Below are 22598 nucleotides of genomic sequence, written 5' to 3'. Positions count from 1 at the left end.
TACATAAAATAGAACCTAAATAGACACTTTTGTCTGTGTCGGTAGGTTTTCACTCATTTTCACACATTCAGTACATTTTTTAACCCTCTCTTTTTCAAAGCTCCTGGACACAATCTTGGGAAAATTGAGGAAAATGATTATTTTCTGTGATACTGTTTTCTACTTTGAATTTAGACTATGTGAGCCTTCATGATACAGACCCATTGTGTTTTCCAGCCAATACTTCCCAGTTGTAGTGCTGGAGACTATCCCAACTGACATTGGGCGAAAGGTGGGGTACACCCTGGACAGGTCACCAGACTATCACAGGGCTGGGTGTTGTGAATGCAAATGAGAACTTTTTTTCATTTAATAGAAATAAGTTGAAGTCATTGTTATTGAAATTGTTTTATTTCGGCTTCAGTAAACACACAGCCTTTATAAAATCCATACGTTGGTATTAAAAATGAGAACAGAGAGGTTCTATTTCCTGCAGGCCGGACTGGCGCTGCTTTGATCACTGGGCAGAGCTGTGATGTGGTTGTCAGGTGGAGCTGTGATCTGGTTGTCAGGCGGCAGCGGTTTCCCCAGGTGGTGTCCTGTGGTGATGCCGTACGGCTGTGACTCTTGCTCCTCCTTTACTTTGGGCCACAGCTTGAACCCCCCCTGGAAGCTGAGGTCAAAGAGCTCGCAGGGGGCAAAGGTCAAAGGCTTTTCGGCCAACAGCCCTTTAAGTCGGGCTCGCCACCCGTCCAGCATCATTTTTCGCACGGCGGGGGGGCAGTGAGCTGGACTCCAGAATATCTGAGGAGCAAGAACCTGAAACCCACAGAAGTGCAGAGTGCCGTTCTGAAAGACACAAGAGACGAAGAGAGACGAGTTCACAACACTGTACAAGGACAGGCAGAAAATGACCTCCTCTTAATTGTGTGAGTGCACGTGCACTCTAAAAATGACTCATGGGGTCAGTGGATAACACTTGAAACTAAGAAGTTTTTCAGCATGAAGAAATTATGTTTGTTTCATCAACATGTTTTAGTCAGTTGACAACTTATTTTAAGAAGCTGATCAAAATCAAAACATTTTGACATTTCTGAGAAGGATAGAAATAAAATCAATACGTTTGAATATCTTAAAAAAATAATTTGCCCAATAAATATCATCACAACGTTCAGATAATTATCAGGTTGATTCAACTTAATTTTTTTTCTCAAGGTCAAAGCGATCATGGTTGATCTGCCCTAATTGAGTTTGTCAGATTATCAAAGACTCATAGGACTGGCTCAATAATTCCAGAGTTGGAACTCCTTAAAAAGATGGATGCAAATTGTTACGTCAAGTTAAAACAGTGGATTTTTTTTTTCGAGAGAGAGTGTGTGTGTGCAGGTGTGTGTGTCTGACCTGTAGAGGCCACAGTGTGATGTTGATGTCTCCATTGATCCCGTCAGGATGGAACATCGTCTGTGTCGCTCCAGTGGTGAAAGACAACATCGCTTTCTTATCCTTCGAGGACACACAAAAAGAAACGTATTATCCATCATGAAGAGAAGAAACAATTTATAACTCACTGTGATGTAGCTGTAAGAAAATATAACGACAAAAATAATAATAATTTAATTTGTGCTTCACCACATGCATATGAGAATTAAACAATAAAATAGAGTAAAAATAAAAAATAAATTAAATGAAAATAAAATTAAAAAAACAATCATAAGAACGAAGCAAAATAGTGCGCAGAAAGGCAAACGAAACAAAAAGAAATAACACCACATATAAAGGCATTTAAAAATCCTTCCTTTAATATCCTGGTGAGGCTACGACTCTTCTCAGGCAGAGGATTCGAGGGCAAAAGGCCAGAACAACCCAATTGCCAGAACAAATATTGGCACTGTACGTTTCTCAAAGCACAAATACATCACATTTGGAAATCATCATGTAGCAGATAAGCTGAAACTTTACATTTTGCTGTGGTTAATGTGTAGTTATGTTGAGGTACAAAAACCCCTTAGCTTTGGTTTGGAAAGGATCAAGTTTTGGCTTAAAGGAAATGTCCACTTTAGAATGAAAATACAGACAGTACTTACTGACCCTCATGCTGACAAGAAGTCCAGTGTATTTTTTTAATCCACAAAACTCATTCGGGGTATCGGAGGATAACAGCTAGCCGGAATAACAGCTACACTTGAAGTGCACTGAAGTCACATTTTGAAAATGTAATAAAACTCCACTAACACATTGTAAAAACGTCAGAGCGGCTCGTCTGTCGTAATCCAAGTGCCCTGAAGCCGCGGCATGCAAAACTGACTTGAAAAGACGTAATTTACTCCACATTTATAGCATCTTATCACCGTGGTCAGTTAGCCTGCCCTGCAGCAGTGCTGTGGTTACATGGCAACTCGCGCAAGACTCGAGAACTAGTACCACCACTAGCCATCAGCTAGTCTCGGACTTTGATTACGACAAACGAGACGCTCTGACGTTTTTGAAATGCATTAGCAGAGTTTCATTACATTTTCAAAATGTGGGTTCCGTGCACTTCAAGTGTAGCTGTTATTCTGGCTAGCTGTTATCCTCCGATACCCCGAACGAGTTTTGTGGATTAAAAAACTACACTGGACTTCTTGTCGGCATGAGGGTCAGTAAGTACTGTCTGTATTTTCATTCTAAAGTGGCCATTTCCTTTAATACACCTGGTTTTGGGGCACAGTTCCTGCTTGAAAAGCAGAGATGTCTCAGTAAAAACAACTAGTTTTTGTTGCACTATGCCGGCAGGAAATGTAGTGATGTCTTGGTAAAAAAAAACAACCATTTTTGCCTCAAAAGGTTTGCAGAAATAATACAATGCCAACATTTCTGTCTGGTGACTGGGCGGCCTGCTCACCCCTGTTAACCACAACTAGCGAGGGTGGGCTTGAAGCACAGTGAGTCAGAATCCCGTCTGTCTGTGAGTTTAATTCAGGATCTGCAGATGGAGACGAGCGAGCCCTGGGCACAGGAGATGTCCAATACTCACTGACAACTGCTGAGGTCAGGGAGGGGGAGGAGTTACACGTTATCTTTAACTAGCGTCATCAGAGGGGTGACAGAGACGTTTGTGCCATCTTGTCTCGTCATGTTCTTGGACGTACAGTAAAGCACTCACAGCTTGTTACACAAAGAGTCATCGTCACCGTATTAGTGACATCCTGACAAGACATAAAATGCAATGTTACTTCACATTCTTTCTGCTTTGTGTCACAGAGGCCCAAAAGTTTCCATCAGATAAGTGTTAAATGTTTATATCACATTGTTGATCACCTTTCGACTATATTATAATAATAATAATATTAATAAATTCCATTACAGATGATCAGTAATATACCGGGGGCCAAAACATGCTGAGCCTTAAAAGTTCAATCAGTCCTGAGGCTGAGTGGTAACCAGTGCAGGGAGGCAACAGGTGGGGTGATATGTGACCTACGACTGGTCCCAGTTTAAGTGTTAATGTATTTGTCAACAACTGAAACTGCTCCTGTGGACACTCATAACTGGACACTAATATATAAACATGATGAATGATAATCCAGTAAAACACAGCTGTAATTATATTAAATGTTTCTTCATAAGAGAAGTTATAACTTTAGGAAATATTGTACATCAATAAACATGTTCTGATATCTGTTGTTTACAAACACACCATAATGTGTTGTGACAAACCATTTATCTTTTGTTTACTGCATATAAATATTTGTTTGACGTCAGCATTTTGTACATCTTGATTTGTTTTTATATTCATGTATGAAACATATTTACTGCTTGTATTTCCTTCAAAACTAAACATTACTGCAGGTTTTTTACTTTGAAGAAATGAACGGAGCGATGTAGAGCTGACTTTTGCTTCATCATCCTGCGTCCTACTGACCTTGAACACACCGTAGTTGTACATCTTCTCCAGGGAGAAAGCGAAGCCTTGTGTGAGCACTCGGTCCATCCAGCCCTTCATGATGGCCGGCACACTGAACCAGTACAGAGGAAACTGCAAGAAGAGACGCAGCGAGTCACACTCATATTCATCTTTTACTAATTTTCTTTTGTCTTTGATTTTACACATCACACACTGAATCTGTTGAGTCTGTGTCCTTCGTTTTACTCATATATATGGAGATACATTAAATACTGTACATATTATTTTATGACTTTTTATGACTGACGTTTCTATCAAACAAACAAGAGGACATAGTGACTTTGTTGGGGACTATTTTTGGCAGTGGATTAATCCACATCTGGTGCTGTAGTGAGTATTTGAGTCAGCAAGACGGTGTGTGTGTGACCAAGTCAAAATAAACTACAGTGTGTGTGTTGTGTGACACTCCGTATGTTTCTACAAACCACAGATACTGATACACATTTATGTCGTAGATATGTTGAAACACGTTACAAACACGGCAGGGAACATTCTGAGAAAAATTCTCACTTTTGTTGTTTGTTGGTCTCAAACAATGGTCTGCAGCTTGGCAGGGGTCTCACTGAGGTGACACATCATATGATACTCTGCGTGCATAATCTGAAGTACGTCACTCTGGAAATATTCATATGATACATATGAATTATAGAAATGTAACATAGTCGTGGTTTGCAGAGACATACAATCCCAACAGGGGGCGTGAATATAGACACTCAGTACGTTTACATGGACAGTTTAATTCCACTTTCATTTGGAATGAAAGGCCATTCCGATTAAAAATGGTCACGTAAACGGTCATTCTGACTGAAAATTAAATCTGATTAAAGGGGCTGGAATATTCCGTTTGTCATTCCGAATGAAAGAATTTCTCTCACTTGTATACACTCATTCATCTTTAAGTTCATTCCGGTCTTTCTGCACATGCTCGTTTCCTTGGCCTTCTGGCACCATGACGTATATAGCGCGCATAGCAACGGGCTGAGATAGAGCAGTCGGACTCGTTGCACTCACTGGTTTCCATTCTCCACAGCACGGTCTTCTACCTCCCTTCTTCGACCTTCTGCCTCCCTTCTCCTCCTCAACAGACGAAGCATTAGCAGAACAAGGTTGTTGTCGTACTGCTGCTTCAAGAATATCAGCAAAACAAGCCCGAAAAAGGCACTAAGAACGGCGTCGTCAAGCATCTTGTTATCCGGAGCGAGGACTACAGTGTTTTCTTCCAGTAAACGTAAACACGTAACATCCGCCCCGCCCCCTATCCAATCAGGAACCTTCCCTGCCCCAAACCTTGCGCAGACCCGAATAAAGGCGATTAAACTGATCTCTCGTTCAGAATGAATATTTCTCATGTAAACTACCTGGAAAAACTTTAATTCAGAATGATTTCATTCAGATTTATTTCATTCTGAATGAGAAGCCATCATGTAACCACACCCAGTGCAGGTGGTGCGGTTGCACTGGGGCCCCTGGAGTGGAGGGGCCTGATTGCCACCTGGAAATACGCCCATGTTCAAAGACGAATTCGGGTTAAACCAAAAATGCAATTTTTTTAAATACACCCTCAAAAGGGCAAACCCATCTCCATCATGGTTTTCTGTTTTTATATCATAGTAGCAATCTATAACAAATTACAAACTTATTCTACATAAACTTTAAAAAACTATAATTCAACTATAAAGAATATTTAGTTAAACTAATAGGTTTTGTGTTTTTTTGTCGTTTTTGACATATACAGATATGGAATGATGAATGCCGGGTAATATGTAAACTAACGTTGTCCAATATCAGTTCTCTGTTTAATCACGTAACAAGATAATATGATTTATAGCAGCTAGTTTAACTGAAAAATCCCTCAAGACTGACGAGCTGACGAGCTGGGCACATCTGCAAGTGGATATAACATAAAAGCATCAGTAAACACACACACATATATACGTAGATATATATATTTATATATATGGGTGTATATATATACATATATATACACCCAGAACTCTGTGTGTCTTTGTGCTTCATAGCTAGTAACTACGGCGCACTGGGGCCCATCATCATAATGTGCACTGGGGCCCATCGTAACTACCTTACGACACTGATCCAAACACTTTCTCCTGGTGACTGAGCTGTGAAGAGGAAATCTCAGGCTGTAGATACAGACTTGTTAGTCAATAGATTCACAGATTCACTTGATAATTAATTTATTGCTAACAAATATTTACAGCGTTTCTTGTTCCACAGTTTGGTAACCAGTTTGGTAGATACATTTCTGTTACTGCAATGCCACCTGCAGACACCACGGCCACAGTTAGAAAAAGACTGTATGCTTCCGCTGGTGTGCAACACCAAAGGCTGCATCACCCTTCATGTCGTCTGAGTGGGCGGAAGTTCGCTGCATAGATCAGCCTCTCATTGGGCGGAACAAGCCACCCGCTGAAGTCCCGCCCTACCACCTCCAGTTGCAGTTTTCAACACGTCCTTTACGAACTTTTGCGGTGTTTGATCTTGCGGGGATGTAGCCATTTTTCTGCCATTTCCCCCCGGCAATATTTTTGCAAGCACACCATTGCTGTGACACCGCACAGAACGATTGTGATTGGTTGAAAGAAATAAAAAAAGCCAGGGCGTTTTTTTTTTCCAATCTTAAAGTGAGAGTCGGTGCAGCCAGACCTTTCTTTTCTTGAGAAAGGTCTGGTGAGCGAGACTACACTACATGTATCACTGCATACCCTTTACAGGTCACTGCCAGCCAGTGGGCAGACGGTGTATTACACCAAAACATAAACACAAAGGCCAACATATTTTTTATTTTTCATTTCTTTCAGCCTTATCCTTCAGGAAGAATAAGAAAGACATGATTTTGATTGGTTGTTAAAGCTCTCTCAGATTTTTATGTCTGGATGAAAAACAACAGGAACTAGCGATGTGTGTGACCTCTGACCTGGAAGATGACAAGCTCCGCCTCCTCCACTTTACGCTGCTCAGCTATGATGTCATCACTGAGGCGGCCGTCCATCCAGGCGTGCATGGTCTCCTCGCCATACTGGAACAACTCTGGATTCTTCAGGTCACCTGAACGCAACACACATGGTCAGAACAAATGAAACTCAAACTGTATCCTCTCCCTCTGAGCCACAGAGCTCCACTGTTGTTCCTTCATCACCATCAACACACACACTGTAGTTTATTTTGACTCAGTGCCACACACACCGTCCTGCTGCCACATATTCTCACTGTAGCACCAGATGTGGATTAATCCACCGCTGAAAATAGTCCCCAACAAAGTCACTATGTCCTCCTGTTTGTTTGATAAAAACAACTTAAGAAAATTGCTGAGACTTTAACAATTAAACTATGCATAGTTGTGTTTTTAATTCACATCTTAAGAAGGAGCTGAGAGCCACAGACAGGAAGTCAGACAGTGTTCTTGATCTTTTCACAGGATTTGTTGATAACAAGAAAACTACAGATTATCACCATCAACAGTTTGTGCCCAAACATCCAGAGGGGATCACATGGGACCTTTGAAGGTCATTAGCTTAAAGAATCGTAACAGTGAGGTCACCGATGATGTCGTCCTGTGTGGCGTTGGCTCTGAAGTTCATAGCGTACAGGTCAGACACGAGCACCTTGTAGCCCTGCGCCGCCAGCTCCTCCATCGCCACATCACGTACTGCCGAGTTGAAGGAGCCCAGACTCTGGTGGGCGTACACAATCAGGGCCGTCTTCTGAGCTGTGACACACACAAAGAAAACATTCATATTACCAGGAAAAGCAGTTTCCACACGACTTTTTAAAAGCAATATTTAAATTAAATATAAAAATATATTCAACTGTGTGGACCTTAAACTAATGACTAAAGAGAAATCTGGACCCTGTGGCTCGATCAGCTGGGAACCACTGACGTAGAGATATAGAAGTGTTGGATTTGGACTTGTTATCAGCAGATAATATTTAATGACTTGGATCGGTCGCAAAAAAACTCCCTAATAAGAATCCATCAATGACAACAACATCTGGGTTGCTCGGTTGTGAAACATTTTTATATATATATATATATATATATATATCTTTTTATTGATTTTCTTGAGCAACAATACAAATACAGATCAGTAGTACACATCTCTACAAGAGACAACCAGTGTGTGACCTAAGCGTCGAAGAAACAAGAGTAACATGGCAATTGGAACTTCATGTGATACAACAATATTCGTGTAGTGCCTATAACCCCCCCCCCCCCAAGCCCCTCTCCCTCATCTCTCATCCCTCCCGCCCCATCCCATGTTGGTCACAACATCACAAAGACAAGAAATTAGGTTACAGAAACATATATATACAGATAATCAAAGGTAGCTATATAAGCAGCAGATATAATGAATAATATAAAAAAAAAAAAATTGTTAAGAATAAATAAGTAGATGAAATAAAATAAATAAATAGAAAATAAATAAATAAATGAAAAGAATATATCTCAAATAGCGGTACTATCATCTTCAGGAATTAGGTTGAGATTATCCACATAATCTACAAAGGGTTTCCAAGTTTCATTAAAAGTCGTAAGGGACCCCTTAAATGAATATCGCATCTTCTCAAGTTTAAGACAGCTTAAAATCTCCTGTATCCAATTATTATGTGTTGGAGGAGAGGCATGTTTCCACTTAAGAAGAATGGCACGTCTGGCCAGAAGTGTTGTAAAGGCAATGGCACGTTTTATATTCAGGGGAGTGTTGGGGTTTTGGGGCAAACCAAAAAGTGTTGTCAATGGGTCTGAGTTGATAGGTGTATTAAAAATCTCACAGAGAGATTTAAAAATATCCGACCAAAAGGCACTGAGCCGAGGACACGTCCAAAACATATGCAGGTGGTTAGCTGGGGCTTGGTGACATCTGTTACATTCACTATTTTTGTCAGGGAATATTTTGGCAAGTACAGCATTAGTATAATGAGCTCTGAAAAGGATCTTGCATTGCAACAGGCCATGTCTTGCACATATGGATGAGGAGTGTACCAGACGTAGAATTTTGTCCCAGCTTTGTCCCAGCAGCGTCTGAGATTACAACACCAAGATCCTGTTCCCAAGAGAACTTGAGAGAGGCAGTCGGGGATGAATTCAGGGAGCTGATTCTGTCAAAAATAACAGAAACAACTCACTTCTGGTTCGGTGACAGTGTAAGGAATTGGTCAATTTCGGCTTCAGGCGGGCGATTGGGAAAATGCGGAAATTGTTTCTGCACAAAATGTCTGATTTGGAAAAAACGAAAAAGGTGAGTGTTGGGCAGGTTGAATTTAGCAGAAAGCGCTGCAAAAGAGGAGAAGGAGTTGTTCTCGTATAAGTCGTTTAAAGCAATGAGAGAGCACAGGAGCACAGGTCGAAGCCCTGTGGAGTCCATAACGTTTCCGGAATTGGAGCCAGATCTTAATAGCGTCAGAGACAACAGGGTTGTTGGAGATGTTTGACAAATTAACAGGGAGTTGTGAGCATATTACAGAAGAGAGTGAGCTTTTGGATGAAGAGAGCTCTATGTGGACCCGGGGGGGGGGGCAGTCAGCGAGTGAATTACAGTTAAGCCAGAAAAGGAGTTTTGCAATGTTACAGGCCCAGTAGTATTGATGAAAGTTTGGAAGGGCGAGGCCGCCTTCCGATTTTGGTAACTGAAGAATTGTTCTTTTGAGGCGAGCAGGTTTGTTGTTCCAAAGAAAGGAACTCAGGAGACGATCTAGTCTGACAAAAAATGTTTTGTTTATAAAGACTGGAATGTGCTGGAAAAGGTACAAAAGTTTAGGTAAAATAATCATTTTTATCAAGTTAGTACGGCCAGCAACTGATAAAGGGAGGGAGGCCCATCGGGATAAATCAAGTTTACATTTGTCCAGTAACGGCTGAAAATTTTTGCAAAATAAATCCTTGAAAGAGTTTGTTACATGTATCCCCAAGTACCTGAATCCTCCAGAGGCCACCTTAAAGGGAAAAGCAGTCAAAGAGACAGTCTTTGCCAGAGGATTTACTAGAAATAATTCACTCTTTTGGAGATTTAATTTATAGCCGGATAACTTGCTGAAGCCAGCGAATGTATCTAATATTGTGGGGAGCAAAGAAAGCGGGTTAGAGATGTATAATAAGAGGTCATCCGTGTAGAGTGAAAGTTTATGAACTCTACCATGGCGAACAATGCCTTCAAATTTGACGTTGCTGCGAAGCCAGATGGCCAGAGGTTCGATGGCTAAATTGAATAATGGGGGAGAGAGGGGGCAGCCTTGACGCGTACCACGCTGAAGAGGAAAAGGTTTTGAAAAGTTGGTTGTGAAACATTTCTTTATCTGTTATTTCTCCTCCTCTTTAATAAAGATCAATGAACTTATGTTTCTAACTTTTTATTAAGTCATCAATTCTGCTGATAGAAACATTTAAAAAAAAAGTCACTGATAAAGTTTAATGGTTTCCAATAAGCCAGCAGCTCTGCGCCAACTGTGTCACTAAGTATATGGCGTCATAAATAAAGGGTGAGGAGCTGAACATGTCCAGTAAATGATCAACTGTTTCATAAAGTGTTGTGAGCCGACATTTGGTCCAACTTATAAAGACACCCTCGTGTTTTTCTGCAGAAACAAAGCCTCAAATGAAATTCTGTAAAATCTGTTTATGGCTTTCTACAAGAAAAAAAACAACAAACGGCATCTTTTGTTGTTGTTGTCTCCACATGAGGAGTTTTTACGACAATGCACAAAGTCTGCAGCTGTAAATGTTATTGTTGCTTTCAAACAGAACCCCACAGGTTTTAGGCAACAGAGTTCTGTCCAACGTCCTGGCTTCAAACACAAGCTCACCGAAGGTTTCTTTCAGCCTCTGACTTTCTCTGACTAAACTGCACTTTGTCTCTTCTTCAGAGCTCAGAGTCAGACCACGGTTGTGTGCATCTTTTTGTGCCGTGTTACAGCTAGTGTAAATAGGTTCATTTTGTCTACTCAAATTAGATTCAGTGTAGAAAGGTTTCTTTTTTTCAGACAATGCAAAACTACATCTCCTTAAAAACTCATTGTCTGAAAAAAAGAAACCTTTCTACACTGAGTGTTACAGCTGTCCTGTGCTGCTGTCCCTTCTCCCTCCTTTGCAGATCTGCTCAGGTGTGCTGCACTGCTTAACAAGGTGCGCTGCATCTGGCATGGAGGAGGTGTTTAGGAGCTCCTGTGCAGAGGAGCAGCAGAGGGGAGAGGCCTCTGGTGTGGGGACTGCTGCTCCTGCTGCCTCTCAGCCTGGAGCTTTGCTGTCTGCTTTGCTTTTTTTGTTGTTAATAAATCTCATGGATCTGAGTGTTTTAAAGGTGTTTATGTGGTTACTTTGGATCAGTGATGGAGTTTTGTTCGACCCACAGGGCCACCCAAGGGTGGGGCCTAACACCCATGTATCGATCAATATATACAACAATACTACCTACATATATCAGCCAAAACATTAAAACCACTGCAGGTGAGGTGAAAAACATTGATCATTTCATCACAATTCAATGTTCTGCTGTGAAACCTTTGGATCCACAGTGGAGCCTCCTTGGATCGGACTTGGCTCTGACCTGATGAAGCATGGACACAGGACCTCTGGGTGGGGGGGGTGCCCTGTGCTGTCTGGCATTAGGGTGTTGGCAGTGGATCCTTTGAGTCCTACAGGTTGTGAGGTGGGGTACCGGCAAGTCCCATGATTACCAGATTAGATTTGGATCTGGGGAATTTGGAGGCCAGTTGGACGTCTGGAGATCTTTGTCACATTTCCTTGGCCACTCCTGAGTTGTGTTTAAGGTGTGGCATTGTGCATTGTCCTACTGGGGAGGCCACTGCCTTTGAGGAATGCCGTTGCTATGAGGGGGGCACTTTGTCTGCAATGAGGTTTGGGTGGGTGGAGCGTGTCGGATGGCAACCGCATGAATGCCAGGACCCAAGGTGTCCAAGCAGAACACTGGATTGTAATGAAATGATGAATGAACTGAACTAAAGTAAAAGCATTCATCGTATAGTGTGTATGCACTTACACAAAGAGAAAGACAATAAACTCTGAACCTTAAATTGTTACTGAGTTAATGTTGCTGCAGACACAAAGATTCATCACTGAAACACGAAGACTTTTGATCATAAAGAGTTTATGATTAATCTGACCACTTCAGTTTACTACCTACTCACAGAGTCGTGTTACAACTTATACAGAGAGCCTCGTGTTTTTGTGCAGAAACAAAGCCTGAAATGAATTTCTGTAAAATCTGTTTGTCATTTTCTACCAGAACAAACAACAATACATGTCCTCCTTTTGTCGTTGTTGTCTCCAGAGAAGCTTCTGGAGAGCTGGTGTTACTGTAACACAAGCGGTGCTGTGATCTTTAACCGTGCAGGCAGATAATACAGCAGCAGGAACAACACAGTCTCTCTGCCGAGTATCACATGATGACATTTAAGGAGCTGTGAAACGTGTTTTACAAAGCGACTCGCTGGGCGTCAGCGGCACGTTATTGTTGTATTATTGTGACGTTATAATGCACAATAACATGGATGATGACGCAGTGAGGTCATTCTGTCAGCTGCATGTTGTGCTGTACTCATACTGTTCTCTGTTTCATATTCTGTGGTGCTGCACTGTAGATATTATGTTGTAAGTACAGTATATACTGCTTATTACCTCGTGTCGCCTTGTATTTTTAATCCCGTACTACATTACACCAACAAGACCTCATCCCAACTCATCAAATATCATCGCTTTGTCAGTGGCTTTTCACATACACATATTATGTGCTAGGTGTCCTTGACATTCAGGGACCCTGCTACCAACACAGAACAGCAACAAGAGCAGGCTCTGCATTCATACGGAAAAGCAAACAGCGGGCTCTCTGGCGAAAGCCTGGGGCTCGTTGGACCCATCTGCCTTTTTTTTAAAATTCTTTTTATTTAATTTCTTTGTCTAATTTTATATTTTAAGTTTGGCCAGAGCAGCGTTAAGACATTTCCACCATGCACTGACGCAGAAAAGGTCCCATTAATGCAGGAAATTAAGTGTTGGATGCTCAAAGACCTCAGACCTCCTGCTGATATGCATCCCTACTGATGTCCAGACAGACTGATGCTCTTGTCTGCATGACTGGAACAGTACTAATATAAAAAAAATTTGTGGCGCTAAGCTATGAAGACCAGTGCAGACAAGTAGAGAAAAAATAAAAAATAAAAATAAAAAATAAATAAATAAAAATAAATAAATACCTGTAAAAGACGAGCTGCTGTCTGTGACTTTAAAAAAATATATATATTTATGAGAGGGGTGCCCTTTGTTTTTTTTTTCTGCATGAGCACCAGTCCCCCAAAATGTCTGTGCATGGCACTGCTAGTTTTCCAGCTCCTTATATTATGTTGTAGCAGCGGCAGCGTTTTGACCTGATGACGTTCAGTGTATCACTGACGCAAGAGGTGTTGTCCCGCCATGTTACAAACTGACACTGCCCGGCAGTGTATCACACCGCTGCACAAGGTGTCTTTTGGCATCAGGTGTCTGAAATCACTGACACAGCAGTGGTATTTGACGACTTCAGATTGAGAATGGGCTGATTGTACTCAGCGGTTACTAAGTACATTTACTCAAATACTATTTAGGTACAATCGACATACTTGTACTTTGAGTATTTCGACTTTCTGCTACTTTATTGTTCTTCCAGGGTTCCAACAAAATTTCAAACTGTCTCCACGACTCTTGAAGGACCCCGAAATTTTTTATTCCTTCCTGTCCCACTTGCCCAGTGTTTCAAACATCAGATTCAAACTCTATTCAAACATAATTTCAGTTTGGTGGCGCACATGAAGGGAGTGACGGAGCGCAGGGAGAAAATAAAGAAAACGTGCTTGATGGTGAACAAAATGTTGCCACACACTGACGCATATTAAAGCCACATTTGTTGTCAGCTGGACAAAATTAATTTGCTGTTATGTTGCATCAGGGCCTGTGTCCACATGACGTGTTTTTCTCAGAATCTTTTTTCAATTGTTTCCAATTAGGAAAGAGCATATGTGGTCGCGCCTGGTGTCAACCACGCCTGGTGTCCATCACTCATGCACTCAGTCCAAAATCGACGTAGTTACAGTATCTGGGTTTGTAAGTGGAGATCTCTGGTTGTTGGGTCATATGGTCGATGTTTTTATCGTGATTCATTTAATATCATCTAAATATCGTTGCTAAACCTCCGTAGCGACACAATAACACACCGTGATTCTCACAAGATGTATTTTCCATCTGAAATATTTAAGAATGTCAAAAGAGCTCCAGCAACACTTGTGGTATGGAAAGAAACTTTATTGACCGACGCGTTTCGGCTTGTGGCCTTCATCAGGGTCATCAAGAAACATATTGCACACATCATTTAAATAGGTTCATTTGAAATTGAAAAAGTAGAAAAAAATAAAAAATGCATGCATGTGACCAATCCTATGCATCCACATATATATATCTCAGCCAATCAATCACTAATAAAGGTGAGTGTGTTGGAAGCACATGAGACATTTGGACCAACCAGAACTGCCAGAGAAGTAAGGGGAGTGTCTAGCAGAGGTGTAGAAAACACCATGTTTGGTCATGAACTAGAGAGCAGTAACATGAGGAGATCTGAAGTGCTGTACAGAGTGTACAAGTGTTGCTGGAGCTCTTTTGACATTCTTCAGTGTTTCCTCACTCTCCATGCACCTTGTGAATCGGTGAAGTTGTGCCAGAAACCACTTTCTACCATCTGAAATATTTAACACAGTGAGTGAAGTTCACATTTGCTAAATCAGGAAAGTGTTTCAGAGATGGTGACAGAGTTGCTAATAATTTAGCCTTTTTGCTAATTGGAGCCAAAGGCTCACAGCTGCTGCTTCATGTTTATGTAGCTAACATTAGCTAGAGCCTCGAATCACAGTGTGTCCTCTGCCTCATTCCCCACCACTGCAGACCACCTCACTGAGAGGGGAGCAGTCAGCACTGAACGCCCGTCAGCGGCCACAGAAAACTGATGCCAGCCAGCACAAACTCCAGCTCCGAGGGACCAGACAGCCTAGAATCCCCACCAGATCAGCAAACTTTCTGTTGCTGTTGTTACACAGGTTAGACCCAGCGCTGCAGCTGACCACCAGCTGATGCTGGGGGATTTGTGCTGGCTGACTTTGAGCTGCTAAAGCCACCGACTGGAGGTTGCTGCCTCACTCTCCTCCCGGGGCAGCATACCACAGCAGTGTGGAGCAAGGCGGAGGGACCGTGCGGTGGCTAGCAGCAAGTTCTTATCTCATCTGTGATCTGATAAACAGATAGAGAGAGAAAGGCTGAGTGGATCAAGTAAGATGAAATAAATGAGTGCATGGGGAGACACTGAGTTATTGTTTAAAGCGTGTGCATTAGCACGTGGTCATCTGGTGGGAGGGGCTTAAGACAGAGAGGAGTGAGCTGCAAAAGGAGGTTGGGTTTTCAAATTTGGACTTTTTCAGATGTCTGCCTACCCTGGCTTTAAGTACAGGATCTGACTTCCAGCACTTTTACTACATTATGTTAATATGTTATACTTTTTAATTACATTATATACTGTATTATATTTCTAAATAAACACATAAACAACTAGAAAAGCACTCGGAGAGCACAGACCTCCGCCAAGCAACTCGGATTTCCCACCATTTTATTATTTTATCAACTTCGCTTCAACCGATCACCACCAAAATTTTATCATCTGTTCCTTGTCCTCAGGCTAATGATCAAACCAACGTGTGTCCTGAGGGTGAAACACAGATTGACATTTAAAAACAACAAAGAAAGCTCTATTCTTAGATCCACAGAAAAATCTACATTTTTGCTGTTTGCTCCAAAAATGGTGGCTTGGTTTGTCTCGAGAGAGCTGAGTGTCAGAGCAGCAGCAGAGAAACAGGATTTAAAATATGTATTATAATTGATTTAAAACAGTTATTTGAAATGATAATGATCAAACCAGTGGTGTGTGTAGTTTTTGCAGTGTGTCACAGATTGAAACTTACACTGTAGAAACATAAAGAAACTGTTATACTAAGATCCACAAAATCTACATGTGTGCTCTTTGTGTAAAAACTCTGTGAAGTATCCAAAGAAGAATCAAACAAAATTTGCCCAGAGCCTGGTTTGTCCTGAGAGAGTGGAGTGTCAGAGCAGCAGCAGCAGCAGCAGCAGCAGCAGCAGCAGCAGAGAAAGAGATTTACAGGAAGTGAAAACAGTAAATGAGTGGAGTCTTACCCATGCTGTGTGTCTGCTGAATCCGTCTGCGCCGTAGACCTGGTTCCTGGTGGCTCTTATAGACCCTGTGGCGCTCTTTGCGTGAGAAACATGGTTAGATATCAGATGGAGCAAATGTGTCTCAAAGTCACAACTACACACCGGAGAGGAAGAGAAAAAAACTGTCTGCTGTCAGACTGTAGGACCGGTTTAGAGTGTTTTGTAAGGGAGGAGTGTGTGTGTGTGTGTGTGTGTGTGTGTGTGTGTGTGTGTGGACTCACTGGTGATAAGATTGGTTTCATTTGGCCTGGAAAAGAATGTTTGGGTCACTTTCAAGGGATTATCCTCCAGGGTCATGTGGCTTAATAAACTCTTTAATCCGACTTAATTTCACCTCGTTAGAAGAAAAGTGGCGGAAGGCGTCGGTTTAGTAAAGCCTGAGCTGTTGGGTCAGGTCCCCGTGTTTGATGTCACCTGTCACCAGTTTCTCTACAGACTGGCTTTGATGACTGACTGGGTGACAAAAGCTGGTGGAGAAGGTGTGAAAACCTTTCACACACTTTACACAGGATAAAGTAATTCCAATATATAATATAATAATGGGGGTGGAGGAAAAAACCCATACAGCATAAAATCCCAATATTTTGCGTGGCGATATTGTATCGATACATTGCATTATATTCGTTATCAATTTGTGCAAATACACATTTTCATACACCCTTTGGTGCTACAATAATAAAATCAGTTGCTTGTTCGGTCCACTAGATGGTGCTGATATTTTTTTTCCTGGTGAGGTCAGCAGAGGTCTCAGTCAGGATGAGGACAACAACTCACCAGTCTGCGAACTCTCCTTCTGTCGACTTCTGCTAGCCAGCCAGGTCGAGGTTTTCAAATGTTAACCTCAGTAAACATCGGGGAAAGATAGAGAAGAATGAACACCAGATGAACACTGCATGTACTGAATGAGTAACATGTTGCACTGCAGCCACTTTTCATAATGTCAGCTGTGATTTGTAGCATTTGTTGTATGATTTTGTTGTTTGGTTAGATGTTGTTTTGTATTTTCATATTCATGCGTATTTATATGAAACATTTAACATCCTGGGACACAAGACAAATTTCAGAATTTCATCTGCCAATAAAGCGGAATCAAATCAAATCAAATCAGATCAAATCAAATCAAATCAAACTAGCATCCTGCTGGACATTGTACAGATGTTGGAAACAAACTGGACAACTGCATCAGTGCTGCATCAGTTTCCAACAGGATATCAGAAACTGTAACTTCCTTTGATTCATGGAAACTTGGCTAAATCCTGGACAGCGCCATTCAACCATGTGACTCTTTTTCTATCTGCTGATCTAACAGAGCAGATGATTGTGGGAGAGAAGGAGAGGAGGAGTGTGCTTTATGGTGAATAAGGACTAGTGTGACGGTGGGAATGTGAGCTGCTGTCCTGTTCCTGCTGTGGATCACTACACCGTTCAGAGCGTTCACTGCCTATGTTTGGGAGGAGCGACCATGTGGCTGTTTGGTTAAAGTCGGGATGTGTGAACAGTTAAATCATTCCACAACCATGGAGAGCTATGAAACAGCAGCCAGCAATGCAAGGAGCTGATGGGATCACACTTCACTGAGATCATACGTTGTATGACTCCATGTGACAAATAAATGATTGATTATTATTATTTAAACACCAAAGAGTGAAAACAGTTTGATTAATGTTCAAACTGGAAGTTTATTTACTGACCTTGGAAAGTTATTTAGTGGTTGGAGCTTTTGATTGTGTCACATGATCTTCTTCAGCAGACTGAGCATGCTCAGTTGACGTGTTAGATTATAGAGGTACAAATTTATGTTTTACCTGAAATTTGAACATCCACAATTCTACAACAACCAAGCGCACGACATCAGCTGAGGAAGATCATGCGATACGAGTAGCTGCTAAATGGACTTTGTGTTGAGATTACCGTGTGTTAGTGTTTCCATTGTAACAATCAGACACACACACGCCGCTGATCAGTGTTTCCATGATAACCATCAGTTCAGTTTTCTGCTGGAGTGAACAGAGCTCAGCGGTTTGAAGCGTTTGTTCGATTGTTTTTTTAGGTTGAATTTTGACGTCTATCAGAAGTCAGACTTGATCTGAAGCTACAGTCAAAGTCTGTCTCTCAACCAAATTAAAATCTGAATCCAAACAGCAGGTGACACGCTCTCCGTCAGTTATCCTGCGGTGGATCAGACACGCCTGCAGCGTGACGCATCTCAGACTTGACAGGCTGGAATGTGTCAGGAATGTTACCTGAACACTTCTGTCACCTGCTGAGCGTCAGAGGAGACACCGGCTCAGATTTAACCTGCCTGAAGAGGAATGTTTCAGATTCTCATCGTGCTTTCAGGTCAGAGGTCATCGTGTTACTGTACGCATCAACAGACACGCCAAGTAGGTAACTGCATTCATACAGACAGTGGAGGAAGAAGTACTCAGATCCTTTACTGCAGTAAAAGTACTAATACCACCCTGTGAAAATACTCCACTACAAGTGAAAGTTCTGCATTTGCAACCTTACTTAAGTTTTTAAAGTACTTACAGTAAAAGTGCTGATTGTTGTAAAAAGGGTTCTGTAATATATTTAATATGTCATACTGTTGTATTACTTTAACTTGTATGTTATTAGTGTTTTTGATGTGGTTGTTTTATTGTTAGGTTTGTTTAATTTATTATTTATTCTGGGAGCGTGCTGCGTTGTGATACTACAGTTAAAATAAAAGTGACTGATTAATGTATCATATCTTTAAACAACCCTGTCTCACTCTGAGCCGAAAAGGCAAGGCAAGGCAATTTTATTTATATAGCACCATTCATACACAAGGCAATTCAATGTGCTTTACAAGGGAAATATGTTAAGATAAAACATTAAAGGAACAATAGATCATTAAAAACAAAAGCTAAAAGCAAGAAAAACAGTGCAGAAAATGCATTTAAAAAGCAAACATAAAGCAAAAGCAACAGCAGACAAATATAAAAACAATAGCTACAGATTATCCTAACAATAAATTACATATCTAGTTCACTGGTAAGCTGCAGTAAATAGTAATGTTTTAAGCCCTGATTTAAATGAGTTGACAGTTTCAGCCGACCTCAGATATTCTGGAAGTTTGTTCCACAGGCGGGGAGCATAGAAACTAAAGGCTGCTTCACCTTGTTTGGTTTTGATCCTGGGAACACTGAGTAAACCTGTTCCAGATGATCTGAGGGGTCTGGATGCTTCATAACGTACAAGTATATCAGAGATGTATTTAGGCCCGAGACCATTTAGTGCTTTATAGACAAGTAACAAGATTTTAAAGTCTATCCTTTGACACACAGGAAGCCAGTGCAGCGATTTAAGCACTGGTGTAATGTGCTCCACTCTCTTGGTGTTGGTGAGGACTCTGGCAGCAGCGTTCTGGACGTTCTGGAAAAGTCAGTCAGTGACTTCTGGCGTTAGACAGTGACGATAAAAGCCATCCTTTCATGTTGGCATGACACATGGCCGGTTGCTGTTATTGTTTAATGGCGCCGAGCGGCGACAATTAAGGCAGTGAAAGTCCGAGTGTGGCGGGTGGGTCCAACAACCACCGCCTTTATCTGGGAGGCCGGTGTTTGCTTTCTGTGTGACTGTAAAGCCTGTTATTCTTTTTTCCTAAACATAATCACGTAATTTTGATTTTTGATTTTTTTGAATTTTGAAATGTGGACATGTGACGAGGTCACAGTGAGGATGTGATGATTTATAGTAACACACACTAAGCTATCTCTTCTGATAGCTTGAAGCCATTTGTCCTCCTTTGTGGTTCCGTTTTATTATTTGGTAAAATGTAAAACTTTAATTGGTGATTTTTTTGTTTATTTGCGGTGCAAAAGGGGCACACAGCAACTCTTCGGCATTGTGGCTAATGGCAGAGACCGGTTTGTTTTCCCCCTCGGCTCTAACCGGATGTGACATTTGTGGGCGTTCCCGTCATTGCCGACTGTATCTATACCATACCATGACTTAGTCATACAAAAATTAGAAAACACCAACATTGGTCCACAGGGGGAGCCACAGCAATCGGTCGCATTTTAGCCATTTTGAAGCATTTTTCTGTTGTTATAGCGCCACCCAGTTGCCAATTAGAGTTAAATTTCTCCAGTCACCTTGAGGCGTCCTGTTCTACATATCTACCAAGTTTAGTAAAAATCCATATGGCGGTTAGGCCTAGATAAGAAATGAGCTCTCTAGCGCCCCCATTTTGTTTGATGGGCTCAATAATGGAGGGGTCCCCTCAGATTATGTGTGGTCATATGCCTACAAAGTTGCGTGGTGATGGGTGAAACCCTTGAGATGTTCTACACCTTTATGTGATGAGCCACGCCCTCCGCAATATTCATTGCCTTATAGAAGCTCAGTTTTAGTTTTCCAACTTTTGCCAAGAGGGAACTTTAGATATTGCTCCCTAGATTATGTTCACCCAGTTTCATGCAGATCGCTCAAACTTCCTAGGAAGAGATCCATTTGAAGTGTTTTTCAAAAAATTCAAAATGGTGGAAAATCTATATAAGCGGAAGTTATGGGTTCTTGAGGCAAATGTGTTCCTCATGAGGAGAGGCATCTCTGTGCAAAGTTTCATGTCTCTACCACATACGGGGCATGAGATATGCCCATTCAAAGTTTGACATTTCAATGGGTTGCTATAGCGCCCCCCTTTGGCCAATTGATGTAATATTGCTTCATTGGCATCCTCCCATGACCCTCTACCACTGTGCCAAATTTCACATGGATTGACCAAGTCAGTCACTGTCCAGCAGCAGCAAAGCAGATAGTCGTAAAATCCTCCTAATATGTCACAGAGACTAAGGAATAATGTTCATATAACATACTGATCTCACCGACAACAATAGTACAGCCAGAATATTTGCATCTAAACATTTTTTTTGCAGTCTGCAAATCATGTTTATGTTTTGAATTTGTGTTTTGGCCTGTTGCGCCACCCACCGCTGTCTACCAGTCACGCAGTCAGTAGAGTCTCAGCATCAGTTACAGTTACGACTGAGCTACAGCAGCACAGCAAGCAGCATTAGCATTGTCCCGGTACATAGCATTAGCAGCCGGCTCCTCCTCAGCTGTGTCCTGGCAGCAGCGTTAGCAGCAAGAAGCCGGACTTGCTCGAACGGTCCGCTGGAAAACCGAAGATCAAGGACCAGTCCAGCAACCTCGAATCTGTAGGGGAGGGGGGCGGATACGATTCGCTGCAGTTTTTTGAATTTGAGTGCAGTAACCGTTTTGGCCACATTCTTACATACAGCGCCTTTAAAAAAAAAAGATGCCTCCCAGTGGTGTATCATACTGCCGTGATAGGATGGTTGTTCTCATTGTTGTCTGACGCAGAAAACCACTGACCAAGCAGTGGTGTTTTACAACTTTGGAACGAGAACGGGTTGATCCCATGTCTTCATCAGAAAATGCTAAATTTGGAAAAAGGCCTAATTACGAAAATCATAATGAAATATGTTGTTTACATGACCTGCATCAAATTCAGAACACTGTCATATTAGAGGGGAACTAGTGTGGATGTAATCGTAGCCACTCTGAGCACATTAGCATGCTGATGTTAGCCTTTAGCTCAAAGCCCTGCAAGGCCTCAGTACAGCCTCACAGAGCTGCTGGCGTTGCTTTTGACTCTTAGTCTTGTTAATTGTCACATGACTTTGACCCGACTGTTTCCTGTCGTCACCTGCACAAAGATAAAAACAGGTGCACTCAGGACTCATTATGTGCAGATAAAACCGTGTGTGCGTCCTTCCTGCCTGTTTCCAGTTCATGCACCTCAGGTTGTGACAGTTTTGTTTTTCAGCGAGCCCTGCGGGCGCAGCTGCTAATCCTGAGCTGCAGCGGCCTGAGAGACACGCTGAGAGCACACAGCAGAGACTCTGATCCTGTCGTGTTACTGGATCTCATTATTTCCCTCCAACATCATTAGCTGTTATTCAAAGTGAAATCTGTGTCGGCGTCACAGTTGGTTTGTTTCTCACAATCTCTGTCACCTGTCGCAGGAAAAACACCTGCTGTAGGCCAGGAAGGTTCCAGGAAATTTTCCAGGGGAAGTTAAAGGAATAGTTCACCCAGAAACAGTAAAAATAGTACTCACCTCCCTCGGCGCTATGGTGCTAGAGAAAATGACAAAATAAAGAAAGCATATCAGTGCAAACAGACTTCAACAGAAGCCGAAGGAAAGACAGCAAACGTTTCTGAAAATTCCTGAGCAGTATTATCCAAGCATCTTGTACCCACTCGTGGACTCATGGAAATCCAAAAGCAACTACTTTTGCTAAACTACCGCCAAACAAAGCGTTATAATTATTCCCCTGATAATCTGGATTATCCGAATAGGCTTTGCTTAGCAAATGCCATTCAATAAAAAACCTTTTCTGGGAC

General features: G+C 41.8%; 2 protein-coding genes across 4 annotated transcripts in view; one reads left to right on the top strand and one right to left on the bottom strand.

Moving 5' to 3' along the window:
- The window catches only part of LOC125880938 (dynein regulatory complex protein 1-like), a 480097-nt gene that overhangs the window by 232668 nt on the left and 224831 nt on the right, over nucleotides 1–22598 (top strand). The window lies entirely within an intron of this gene.
- Nucleotides 372–22481, bottom strand: nqo1 (NAD(P)H dehydrogenase, quinone 1). 3 transcript variants are annotated; one of them, XM_049564146.1, is made up of 8 exons: nucleotides 22455–22481; nucleotides 22312–22330; nucleotides 16161–16235; nucleotides 7482–7649; nucleotides 6858–6988; nucleotides 3881–3994; nucleotides 1381–1482; nucleotides 372–828 (listed from the first exon to the last, which is right to left on the bottom strand). In XM_049564146.1, the coding sequence occupies exons 1-8, from the start codon at nucleotides 22464–22466 to the stop codon at nucleotides 463–465; spliced, it is 987 nt and encodes a 328-aa protein (XP_049420103.1). In that variant the 5' UTR covers nucleotides 22467–22481; the 3' UTR covers nucleotides 372–462. The 3 variants fall into 3 exon arrangements, with proteins under 3 accessions (XP_049420103.1, XP_049420112.1, XP_049420094.1); XM_049564155.1 differs by lacking the exons at nucleotides 22312–22330; nucleotides 22455–22481 and adding an exon at nucleotides 16974–17032; XM_049564137.1 differs by lacking the exons at nucleotides 22312–22330; nucleotides 22455–22481 and adding an exon at nucleotides 16421–16511.

This window comes from Epinephelus fuscoguttatus, linkage group LG2 (genome assembly GCF_011397635.1).
Source record: "Epinephelus fuscoguttatus linkage group LG2, E.fuscoguttatus.final_Chr_v1".
Classification (NCBI taxonomy): Eukaryota; Metazoa; Chordata; class Actinopteri; order Perciformes; family Serranidae; genus Epinephelus; species Epinephelus fuscoguttatus.
The sequence above is the reverse complement of the archived record's forward strand: the minus strand, read 5'-3'. Positions and strand labels throughout refer to the sequence as shown.